We start from the raw sequence: 11,575 nt of genomic DNA, 5'->3' as shown, positions 1-11,575 counted from the left end.
CCCGCACATTCACAGGGTAAAGCAATGCAGAAATAACGTCTACTTTAGCCTTGTCAACCTCAATGCCCTTAGATGATACAATATGACCCAGGACTATCCCGTGCTCAACCATAAAATGACATTTTTCCCAATTAAGCACGAGATTAGTCTCTATACACCTTATCAGGATCAATTTCAGGTTATCTATACACGTATCAAAACTATCACCATACACACTGAAATCATCCATGAAAACTTCTATTATTTTCTCAACATATTCAGAAAAGATGCTTACCATACATCTTTGGAAAGTCGCAGGTGCGTTGCACAACCCAAATGGCATTCGTCTATAGGCAAAGGTCCCGAACGGGCACGTGAAGGTTGTCTTCTCTTGGTCCTCTGGAGCAATTGCTATCTGGAAGTATCCTGAAAATCCATCCAAAAAGCAATAGTAAGCCCTACAGGCTAAACGTTCAACCATTTGGTCAATGAAAGGGAGAGGAAAATGGTCCTTTTTTGTGACAGCGTTCAGCCTACGGTAGTCTATACACTGTCTCCATCCAGTGGGTTTGCGCACTGGCACGAGCTCACCCGTTTGGTTAGCTTCTACCGTTACTCCTGCCTTCTTTGGGACTACCTGGACCGGACTCACCCAAGGGCTATCAGATATTGCAAAGATGATCCCCACATCTAGCAATTTTAAAATCTCTTTCTTTACAACTTCCATCATGAGGGGATTGAGCCTCCTTTGAGCCTGCCTTTGGCATCCTCTTCTAATCTAATCCGGTGCATACAGATGGCCGGGCTGATCCCCTTAATGTCTGCGATTGTCCAGCCTATCGCCTCTTTATGCTCCTGAAGGACTCGGATCAATTTCTCCTCCAGGGTTTTTGACAGTGCCGATGAGATAATCACTGGGAGTGTCTCCTTGTCACCCAGATACGCATACTTCAGGTGCTCGGGCAGGGGCTTCAACTCCAGGACAGGTGCCTGCACCACAGATGGCAACACCCTCTGGTGAGGTTCGGGGGTAAAAATAGGTGAGACTTCATACCTTTTCGTGGTGGTCTGCAATGAGTGTAATGCACCTATTGTGCATTTTAGATCTTCGCTCCACTCCACCTCTGGAGTTGTCTCCAACTCGAGGTGCTTGGTTAAAGCCACCTCCAACTCATCCCTGCCATCAGTTTCAAACACTTCCTGCACTACAGGATCAATAGCACTCACAGAGAAAACTGAGCTAACGTTGGAGTTTGAGGGATATTTCATAGTATAAAAAATATTGAAATGCACAATTTCCCCATCAAACTCCATGGACAAGGTACCCTTATTAACATCAATTTTTGTTTGTGCTGTGCTCATAAAAGGTCTACCCAATAACAAAGGTGAGGGATCAGGGGAGTGATCATCATCCATATCAAGTACATAAAAATCAGCTGGAAACACCAAATCATTAACCTTTACCAACACATCTTCAACCAACCCATCAGGGTATGCATTAGTTCGGTCAGCTAATTGAATAATTATTCCAGTTTCTTTTAATGGACCTAGTTTCAAAGAAACATAGATAGATTTAGGCATGACATTAATTGATGCTCCCAGATCCAACATGGCCCTTCTGATCACAGTATTACCTATCCTACAGGGGATAGTAAACATACCTGGGTCCCCGCACTTAGGTGGGAGTTTTCTCTGCAAGACCGCAGACACATTTTCCCCAACAATAATCCTTTCATCCCCCCTCAATCGCCTTCGGTTGACACACAAGTCCCTTAGGAACTTGGCATATTTTGGTACTTGTTTGATGGCGTCTAAGAGAGGGATATTGATCTCAACCTTGCGAAAAACCTCCAAAATCTCCTTTTCCTTATCCTGCTTCTTCGATTTTTCCAACCTGCTAGGAAAAGGAGGCGGGTTAGTTTTAGCTGTAATTATTGGGTCAGGAAGTACCTTCGGGTCTGCACCATTGCTGTCCTCCCTCTCAAGCTCAGCCTCGATCTTTTCCGCATTCTTGTCCTTAGGGATCACAGGTTCAAACCCCTGAATTTCCTTTCCGCTCCTCAGGGTCATGGCGCTCACATTCTTCGGGTTCAACTCAGGTTGAGATGGCAGCTTCCCTTGGTTCTGGGAATCCAAACGGTTGATTGTTGTGGCCATTTGACTCATCTGATTCCTTATGTCCTGCATTTCGGAGTCTGTCCTTTGCTGATTTTGCATAATGGCTGCCTCCGTCCTCTGCTGATTTTGTGTAATGGTTGTCATCATTTGTTTCATCATCTCCTCCCAAGATGGACCAGAACTTGGGGGCGGAGGTGGTCGGGCTTGATATTGCTGCTGGTACCCTGGTGGCTTATTTGGCACAAAGTTAGACTGCCTGTTCGGTGTAAAGTTGGGTTGCCTATTCCCTCCATAACTGAGGTTGGGATGATCTCTCCACCCGGGGTTGTAGGTGCTTGAGTAAGGGTCGTACTGCTTCCTTGGCGCGGGCGCGTGGTCAGCCATGTTCACCTGTTCTGCAGTTTCTTCCTGAATCACTAGGCACATGTCTGCAGAATGACCCATACCAGTGCAAATTCCGCACACCCTGGCTTGTGATGCATTTCTCACAGCCTGTTGTCTAACAAACGCGGTCAACTCAGCTAGCTGCTGCTGCATAGAGGGTGTCTCTACCTCATTCACCCTGCGTATTGGACAATCCTCTCTCGTACCGAATTGTTGTGAATTCTCTGCCATCCTCTCAATCAACTCCCGTGCTTCTTGAGGGGTTTTGTTCACCAGTGCACCTCCACTTGCAGCATCAATTATGCTCCTGTCGCCGAAAAGGAGTCCTTCATAAAAATACTGAATGAGCAACTGCTCACTTATCTGGTGCTGGGGACACTTGTGCAACAAGAAGTTGAACCGCTCCCAATACTCATAGAGCGACTCCCCTGGACGCTGCTTGATCCCACAAATTTCTTTTCTTAGACTTGCGGCCCTGGACGCAGGAAAGTATTTATCCAAAATTTTTTCTTCAATTGGTCCCACGTGGTGGTGCTACCTGGTGACAGGTAGTACAACCAGTCCTTCGCAGAATCTTTCAAGGAGAAGGGAAATGCCCTCATTTTTATCTGCTCTTCTGTAATGCCCGGGGGCTTCATACTGTTGCACACGACATCGAACTCCTGCAGATGCTTATACGGCTCCTCACCTGGTAAACCATGAAAAGAGGGTAAAAGAGAAATCAGACCAGATTTTAACTCAAATGAAGTGTTTTCACTCAAACTCGGGAAAGTAATGCACAAAGGCTGCTGATTTAAATTAGGGGCAGCCAACTCCCTTAATGTTCGTGCATTAGCCATGGGGGTTTCTTCTTGTTCCGGGTCACTCGAGGTGCCACCAAATGAATCTGTTGGTTCAACTCCTGACTCAGGTCTCTGAGATGTAGCACTGGAGTGCTCCTCTCTGAACTGTCTGGTTTCCTTTCTCGTTCTACGGGCGGTCTTCTCTACTTCAGGGTCAAAAATCAAATCACTTGTACGAGAGGACCGAGGCATACACTAGAAGAAAACCAGAAAATTAGGACAAAAAATGAATTTAAAAAGAAACAAATAATAACGCCAGTCCCCGGCAACGGCGCCAAAAATTGACAGGTCGTCAGCCTGTGCAATAATAAAACCTGCTCAAACTAAAAGTAATTTCAGTAGATAGCGGTGAACAGGGTCGAATCCACAGGGACTGGGAATAATTGTTTCTTTTCAAGTTCACAATGACAAGGGGGTGTTTTCACTGGAATGGAACTAAAAACAATTAAACGATTTAACTAAAAATGAATAAATAACTAGCACAAATATAACAGGAATTTAATCAGGAATAAATAAATTCTAGCCAAGGATGCAACTACTCAGGCACAGTCCATGTATCCGATCATTGATGCAAGAGAGGTTCACTTAATTTATTAATAGACTAGTTATAGCCATCGAGGAACTCTAATGACCAATTTTTCCTTAATTTATAGGTGACCAAGGTACGACCATTAGTCACCCCTAACCAGAAAAGTACTCCTAGGTACGACCGTAGAAATTAATTTTCCAATTGTATTAATAACCAGAAAAACCTAGCCCTAATCAATAACACGCTACGAGGGTTATTTAAATTAGATTGCACGCTCCCCTAATGTGTAAACACACCAGTTGCCACTAATATTAATCAATCAAACAATTACGGATTTAATTGACTAAATTGGCACGAGATTAATATATCACATTGAACATCGGGCCCTTGACATCCAATTAATAAAATAATCCCATGAAAATTAAATCAGACAACATGCAAATATTAATAGATAGAGGAACACGTGAAAACTAATTAGATCTCACAGATTTTCGGGACTGCGCCGTCGAGTTGACCCTTGACTAGATGGAAGACTTAGCCACTCCGCATAATTATTAAATCACCACACGGATTAATAGATTGCAAAGGCATTGCGTTTTCTATTAAGAAGCAAGGAATAAAAGGTGTTTTTCCCGTTGGGGAATATCGTCGAACACCTGGCGTGTGTCAGAGGCCAGTCAGGAGAAAGAAAAACTAAAACTAAACTAAAAGACCAAAAACTAGAGATGTCTTCTTTCCCTACGTTATCCCTATTTAAGAAACAAAAGAAAGATAGACTAAAGCTATCTAGGTGGTCCCCACACATGTGGACAAAGCCTCCAAAGTACTTCTTGTTCCAAGTCTCTCTTCCGTAGCTTTCTTTGAAGAGCCCAAATGACTTATAGCTTCGTGGTCCCCACCAATCCAAGGGCCCAAGGATTGAACCCCTTAGAAGTCTCCATATTCTTCATAAAATCCCTCCTTTTTGGTAGTTTTCTGTTTCATTCCTGAAATTAAGTCCAGACACCAAATATGAGTAGATATCAGCAATTAACACAATATTTATCAGGGATAAAAGGAGAAATTAATAATAAAATTACTAACAAATTATACCCTATCAGTGACTGCAGTAGGATTCTGATTTTGCTGAATCATGGCAGTTAAAACCTGCTCTGCGACAGCTAACTGTCCTTCCTTACATGGTGCATCAATCAGAATATTAAAAGTAATAACATCAGGAACAATATTATAAGCCTTCATCTCAGTAAAGAGATTTTCAACGTCCTTCCATTTACTTAAATTGCACAGACCCTGGACCAAACAATTGTAAGTGATGACATCGGGGGCAACTCCTTTCTCAATCATCTCGTGTTACAGGGAGAGAGCTTGATCCATCATTTTATCCTTGCACAACCCGCCGATAAGAGTATTGTAAGCAGCTGTATGAGGCCTGCACCTTCCTCCTTTTTCCATGAATCTAAGGACTTGAATGGCCATGCTAGTGTTCCCAGCCTTAGAAAGCCCATCTATAACAGTCCCATACGTAATTTCATTAGGTATGCATAGCTTTTCATATATTATTTTCTTGAACAATCCTTGTGCCTCATGAATTTTGTGTTCCCGAAAGAGTCCTTTGAGCAGAGTATTAAAGGTGGCCGTATCGGGCACAATACCTCGCTTGAAGAAGCCACCCAATATAGAAAACCCAAAATCCACTCTGCCCAAGAAGCAGTAACAATTAATCACAGCATTTAGCATGTACTCATCAAGCGGAATGCATCCTAACTCAGCCATATCCCTGTAAAGAGAAATAACCACCAAATATTGCTTCATCTTAACAATACGACCCAGCAATAGAGTGAAATGAACAACACTAGGAAGAGGTTTCATCCGTACCATCTGCTTGTAAAAGCCTAGAGCTTCATCAAGATTGCTGGTACTGTCAATATCACTCCTTAATCGCCGAGACCCAGAACGCACAATCTCAGGGTGACAATTTCTACTTTTACTGCGAGTACTATAGGCATGAGAAGCAGCAGAATGAAAAGCTGATTGAAGGAATGAGTTTCTTGGAGAAAGAAATGAAAGAGTAGTACAAGTAGCAGTAGGAGCAGTACCTCTTGCCCCTGATTTGTGGCGGAGATGAGCATCATAGACGACTGAGAAAGCCTTTTTCTTCATCTCCTTCGTATTCTACTCTTCTTCTTCGTCGGGCTCCAGCTGCAACCGGTGATGAGAACTTGAGAAGTGAGGAAAGAAGGCGAAGGCTTTTTCCGTCGTTTACACACTCCTGTCTGCGGTTCACTTGTGAATAATTCATTCATTATTTTCTTGCTTTTCTTTTGGTCTTTTGTTTTTATATTTATTTTTATTTTTTTGTTGGGAGAAAGATATTAGTTGGCTTTTTTTCATCTTGCATTATATTATTCTGCCATTCTAAGTAGCTAGAATAAATTCAAAACTGTTTTTTACAATTACTTGCTTATGGTTGTGGTAATTTATCAATTTAATTCAGTAATTATAAAAGTTAAAATTATATCCACCCTAATAAAGTGTATTTCCAGTTTTCTCAAATCCTTGATGAATTTTCTCTACATTTAATTGTAATGGTGAAATGAAGAAAGATCTAGATTTCTTTTTTTTTTTTTTTGCCATTTTGAGTTTCAATATTTAGACAAAACAATTATGAAGAATTTGCAAACGAGTGTGTATCATGAGAGCACGTTGAAAAAAGGAGAAAAAAGAGTAAAAGTAAAGTTGAATATTTGTTTTTAAATGTATTAACTTGGCAAGGATAAAGTAACAAACAAAAAATACATTAGATAAATATTTTGTTGAAATGTAATGGAATAATCTCTAAGAGTAACAATAAAGATAAAATTTATAAATTTCAAATGTATCCCATTACCATCCCTATATATTATTCTCACGTCCTAAATAGCCAGAATAAATATAGAAATAATATCCTAACCACATTATTATCAAAGTGAACAAAATAGAGTAAAAACTACATTGACAATTGCGTGCTTATGGCTGTGGAAATTTGTCAATTTAAGTCACTAATTATAAAAGTTATGATATTAGATCCTCCCTCATCAGTAAATTTTATTGGGAGAAAAAATACTTGAATGATCCAAGAGTTAGCATTGCATGATGATGGACTGATGGTGTCCAAAGAGACCATGACTAGTTTTAGGGGCAAAAGGCAAGAAAGAATTGAACACATTCAGTGGATTCAAGTACAATAACATATATATATATATATATCAGATTGACAACTTTGGGAGAAAATCACAAAGGAAAACCTGAATGCTCTCAGAATTTTTTAGCTTGGAAATGGTCTCAGGTCCAGTTGATTATATATATATATATATATATATATATATATATATAAATCCGTATGCATGTACAGAAACTACAATAATCATGTACAGAAACTATAATAATCGGTGACAGCATCAAGTAATTATCCTTTGACATTTGAGTTCAACTCCAATCTTTGCATTAGCAATAATTCCTCCCATGATGCCTGTAATTAAGAGGCAAGTTTAATCAACCATAAGCAGAATATAAAAATGGGAAGAGGTATTCATAGAACCAACAGCAGAATAACAAAGAAAAAGACCCCTTAACACAAGTAGTACTAAACTAATGATACAAACTTCTGCTTGGACCTGTGATTAATTAATAGACACATTTTATTTGTCATTTGCATGCACTTAAAGTATGCACCCATATAAATATCTCAGCTCAGTCACCCTATATGAATCACTATGAAGGATGCTATCCAGAACTTTAAGCAGCTGGATACCTAAAAGGTCTCTCTTAAATAACACAGAAAAGAGCATCAGAATGCAGACAATGGTATTACAGCAAGTTCTAACACACTAGTAAATTTTGCATTTAGATCATTGTCCAAACTGGCCAACTGCCGACTCCAAAATGTTTGTTTCCATAACTTCAGTACTATGTTCAGAGAACAAGGATGAGTATTCAAATAAAAAGGGACAAACATCAATAGAAGGGTGCTTGTAAGGTCATTGGTACAACACAGTACTTTTATGAAGCTTGGATAACTTAAAATGTGAGTATGCATACACTAGAGGACTCGTAAACTTGCTGAAATGGGGGAGGCATGAAGACTTTCAAAGGTAAGCTTGCTTGAACAAATACCATTCCATGATTACACCTTTCCAATATACTAATATCCCATCTTGGAAAGCAAAGGCTACAGATATACTGCTAAAATGAATGATTGCCCCAAAAGATCGTTACAATGCTAGTTTCCTTGCAAGCCAGTTGTTGAGGAATCCAACAGCAACTCAGACTGGTATAAATCATCATCCACTTCCTATCGGATATCATGGGCCACTGAAACTTTAATCCAATGCCAAACATCCCCAAAAGCAAAGTTGATAAATCAGAGGCTATATGATGATCCAACCCTCCGCTTAATCGGCTCTAAGAAACAAACAAATGAAAAGGAAAAGAGGGAGAAAAGTTTAGGAAGGAATTACACCAGGCATTTAAATCTTGGTGTGGTTGCATCACTTTTAACGCAACTCGAGCAAATCCCACTGATATAAGGGTGGGAGAACTAAACATTGGAATACATGAGTTGTTGACAATTTCCCTTCAATACAACCAAACATAGGATGGACTACAGAAACAGACAACCATACAAAATGAGATATACAGAAAACCCATTTTCCTATCAGTGGTTAAGATCCATTTTGTGATGCTAAACAAGGATCTGTAACAGAAGTACTCAAACTGCACAAGCAAATATCATAACTGGTTACATGCAATCAGAAGAAACCAAATATTTACACTCTCATAGAGTTTGTGCAATGGCTCCAAACTTGCTTCCAGATTTTGGAAAGTTTGAGACCTCTCCTCAAATTCTGAAATATCTACCGCCTCCTCCACAAACCATTTGCCCTAAAAAAATAGAAAAATCGAAAAATCCTTGAAAGTACAAGTCAATAGAAATTTTTTTTGTTCTATTAAGCTTTGAATTCTAATATAAAGACATGAAAGAAGTCAAGATAATTTTAAGGGAAAAAATCGCTTTCTCTAGATGCTTGATGAATAAAAAATTATGCTCATCTTAGTGTATGTTTAGACTCTTAATTCTATTGATAATAAATGAATTTTTAGGAGCCTCAAAATTTGCATTTTGACGTCGGGCACTGTCAAGCCTCCCACATTTGCATAATCCATCAAGGAAGATGGCATACTTGGGTATCTGATGATCTAATCCATCAACTTCCATCTTGGGCAAAAGCTGAAGTGCTTACACAACATGGGAGTTCTTGCATAAGCCATCCAACGTGTGAGCTTTTGAATAAACCATCCAACTTTGTCCTCCAGTCAGAAGAGTACGGATACATGCAAGGGACTGACTTACCATTTTTCCTGCCTGATCCATATTTTTAATCTAATACTAACATGATTTTCTGTGTTTTACATCGATATCTCTGCAATATCTAATTCTTGCAAGGCTACAATGAATTAACGTCTGCTAATTGTTTCAGTAATTCAGAACTTTCATGTGGTTAATAAGTGTGACTGAAATTTCGAAGTTAATGGCCTTAATAGAAGAATGATCTTTGAACCTTAGTCGTCCCAGTCCCTTGCAAACTTTAGGCACCAAAATCAACCAAAAAACACTCTGTAACCTGCTAAAATTTACAGAATGTGATTCTCACAACGACAGGAGGATAAAACTTTTTGGCGTTAATGCTAATCACACTTTCCCTGATCCTTCCATCCGTGAATTTAGGGACTTGTGAGCGGATTCCATGTCCAAGGCTATGAGAGGGATGTATATGGGATCCAAGGCTATGAGAGGGATGTATATGGGAAGAATTAGAATATGCACTCAGGCAGAGAAGACTAAAAAAAAAGGGCACTCTAGTTTAGTTGGAGAAAGTGAATTCCACAGCATGCCGACTTTCATCTGCAACTCCTGTTTTGTTGTCACTTAATTAGATTATTCTGCAACTGCCATGCCAAAAATGTCAGTATATGATGATAAATTAAGCTGCAACTTAGTAACCCCAAATACTAATTACATGGACAAGAGATCATAGATAAAGTATGCATATGTACGAAGGATTCGAACAGACAACATGAGCATCAAGAAAGTTTAAAATTAGGAATAGAACTTTGAGAAAGTGACCGAGAGGAATGATAAAAGAGTACAAACCATGATTAGCATTTAAAAAAAAGGCAGGCAGCCACTCTTTCATCTGATAGTAATAAGAGAGCTTCAACACACCATCCCTATCACTCTGCAGGTATTAAATCTTCAAATCTCTAGAATGTGCTCAAAGAGTGCTCCTCCAAGGACTGTTGATAAACTTTTTGAAAACCAAAAGGACAGATACTGACAATACAATCAGCAGCAAATCTACATCATGTACCTTTGGATGATTACACATTAGGAGTCAAAAAAGCAGCGGAATATCAAGAGATCCCAAATGGAGCCAACTAAGGATAAGGCCCCCCTCCCCCCCAATCCAATATTTAGACTCTACACATTTTTGGAGCAAACTTCTCAATTATCTTAAAAATAGAGGGATCATTTCCACTATCTCTGTATGAATCTAGTAAAAACGAAAAAGTAGACAAATGAAGTGAGAATCCTCTCCTATCCATTTCATCAAAATAAACCACTGCATCATTAAATTCACCAGCCTTCAGAAGTCCATGAGCAATAATATCAAATGTAATTAGATCTGGAGTGCAACCATTTTCTTAAAAAACACTTTGGCTTCCTGTAGTAATCCTTCTGAAAAGAGGCTATTTATCACCGTGTTATAAGTTGTAACATTAGGATCCAATCCTTTAGAAGAGAGACTATAGAAAAGATGCCGGGCGCTGTCAAGCTTCCCACATTTGCACAATCCATCAAGGACGATGTTGTACATTGTTATCTGAGAGAACCACCAAATAAATATAATCACAGAAGCACAATATGCTTAATCACAGAAGTAACTCGGCCATATCCCTGTAAAGAGAGAGAACCACCAAATATTGCTTCATCTTAACAATACGACCCAGCAGTCTATTGAAATGAGCAACACTAGGCAGAGGTCTCATCCGAGCCATCTGCTTGTAAAAGCCCAGAGCTTCATCAAGATTGCTGATACTATCGATATTACTCCTCAATCCCCAAGACCCGGAACGAACACTACTGTCAGATTTAGGGTGATGATTACTAATTGTACTACCAGTACTATAGGCATGAGAAGCAGCAGAACTAGAAGCTGATTGTGTGTTTTGAATAAGGGTGGAGTTTCTTGGAGAAAGAAATGAAAGAGTAGCAGTACAAGTAGCAGTACCTCCTGCGCCTGATTTGTGGCGGAGATGAGCATCACAGACGACTGAGAAAGGCCTTTTCTTCATCTTCTTGATGGTCTTCCTAGGCCTGTCAAACGGGCCCAATGAGCCGGGTTTTGATGAGTTCAAGTTCAACTCATTTAATTTGAAACATTTTCGAAGTTTGGGCTATGAGTTTCGGGTTCGTAAATATGAAACTCATACTCAACTCACATAATATTCGGGTTGTGAGCCTTAATCGGTTTTAGCCCAAACTCACTTATTACTCCTTAATTTTCTTAATATAATTACTATAACTATTAAGTTGTAAAACTAATTTAACATTTACAAGACTATAATATTAAAACTAAACATGAACAAATAATAGTTTTTAAAAAGTATATAAACCAAAAATTTT

General features: G+C 39.4%; 4 protein-coding genes across 4 annotated transcripts; all 4 read right to left on the bottom strand.

Annotated features, from left to right (window-relative positions):
- Positions 1–705: 705 nt before the first annotated feature.
- LOC113773887 lies at positions 706–2,481 on the bottom strand. The gene has a single exon (XM_027318488.1). It carries the CDS (start codon positions 2,479–2,481, stop codon positions 706–708), a length of 1,776 nt encoding a protein of 591 aa, XP_027174289.1.
- Positions 2,482–2,483: 2 nt separating this feature from the next.
- On the bottom strand, positions 2,484–5,196 carry LOC113773886 (pentatricopeptide repeat-containing protein At2g15630, mitochondrial-like). The gene is made up of 5 exons (XM_027318487.1): positions 4,945–5,196; positions 3,347–3,518; positions 3,040–3,169; positions 2,606–2,956; positions 2,484–2,505 (listed from the first exon to the last, which is right to left on the bottom strand). Exons 1-5 carry the CDS (start codon positions 5,194–5,196, stop codon positions 2,484–2,486), a joined length of 927 nt encoding a protein of 308 aa, XP_027174288.1.
- A 6-nt stretch (positions 5,197–5,202) lies between these two features.
- Positions 5,203–6,012, bottom strand: LOC113773885 (putative pentatricopeptide repeat-containing protein At1g12700, mitochondrial). The gene has a single exon (XM_027318486.1). The coding sequence runs from the start codon at positions 6,010–6,012 to the stop codon at positions 5,203–5,205; it is 810 nt and encodes a 269-aa protein (XP_027174287.1).
- A 4,350-nt stretch (positions 6,013–10,362) lies between these two features.
- LOC113773884 (pentatricopeptide repeat-containing protein At1g62680, mitochondrial-like) lies at positions 10,363–11,244 on the bottom strand. The gene is made up of 3 exons (XM_027318485.1): positions 10,867–11,244; positions 10,650–10,772; positions 10,363–10,533 (listed from the first exon to the last, which is right to left on the bottom strand). Exons 1-3 carry the CDS (start codon positions 11,242–11,244, stop codon positions 10,363–10,365), a joined length of 672 nt encoding a protein of 223 aa, XP_027174286.1.
- Positions 11,245–11,575: the final 331 nt, after the last annotated feature.

Source organism: Coffea eugenioides, chromosome 6, assembly GCF_003713205.1.
Source record: "Coffea eugenioides isolate CCC68of chromosome 6, Ceug_1.0, whole genome shotgun sequence".
NCBI classification, from domain to species: Eukaryota; Viridiplantae; Streptophyta; class Magnoliopsida; order Gentianales; family Rubiaceae; genus Coffea; species Coffea eugenioides.
Note: the sequence above shows the minus strand (reverse complement) of the source record. Positions and strands in the feature narration are given on the sequence as shown.

What these genes read in the sequence shown, in the direction of transcription:
- LOC113773887 (XM_027318488.1), bottom strand. Translation starts at nt 2,481, where the DNA reads ATGGCTGACCACGCGCCCGCGCCAAGGAAGCAGTACGACCCTTACTCA.
- LOC113773886 (XM_027318487.1), bottom strand. Translation starts at nt 5,196, where the DNA reads ATGATTGAGAAAGGAGTTGCCCCCGATGTCATCACTTACAATTGTTTG. An exon ending in AAAGATTCTGCGAAGGACTG is followed by an intron (nt 2,957 to 3,039) that starts GTTGTACTACCT and finishes TCCTGCGTCCAG; the next exon opens with GGCCGCAAGTCTAAGAAAAG. An exon ending in CAGCTAGCTGAGTTGACCGC is followed by an intron (nt 2,506 to 2,605) that starts GTTTGTTAGACA and finishes CTAGTGATTCAG; the next exon opens with GAAGAAACTGCAGAACAGGT.
- LOC113773885 (XM_027318486.1), bottom strand. Translation starts at nt 6,012, where the DNA reads ATGAAGAAAAAGGCTTTCTCAGTCGTCTATGATGCTCATCTCCGCCAC.
- LOC113773884 (XM_027318485.1), bottom strand. Translation starts at nt 11,244, where the DNA reads ATGAAGAAAAGGCCTTTCTCAGTCGTCTGTGATGCTCATCTCCGCCAC. An exon ending in TTAAGATGAAGCAATATTTG is followed by an intron (nt 10,773 to 10,866) that starts GTGGTTCTCTCT and finishes TGGTTCTCTCAG; the next exon opens with ATAACAATGTACAACATCGT. An exon ending in ATGTTACAACTTATAACACG is followed by an intron (nt 10,534 to 10,649) that starts GTGATAAATAGC and finishes GGACTTCTGAAG; the next exon opens with GCTGGTGAATTTAATGATGC.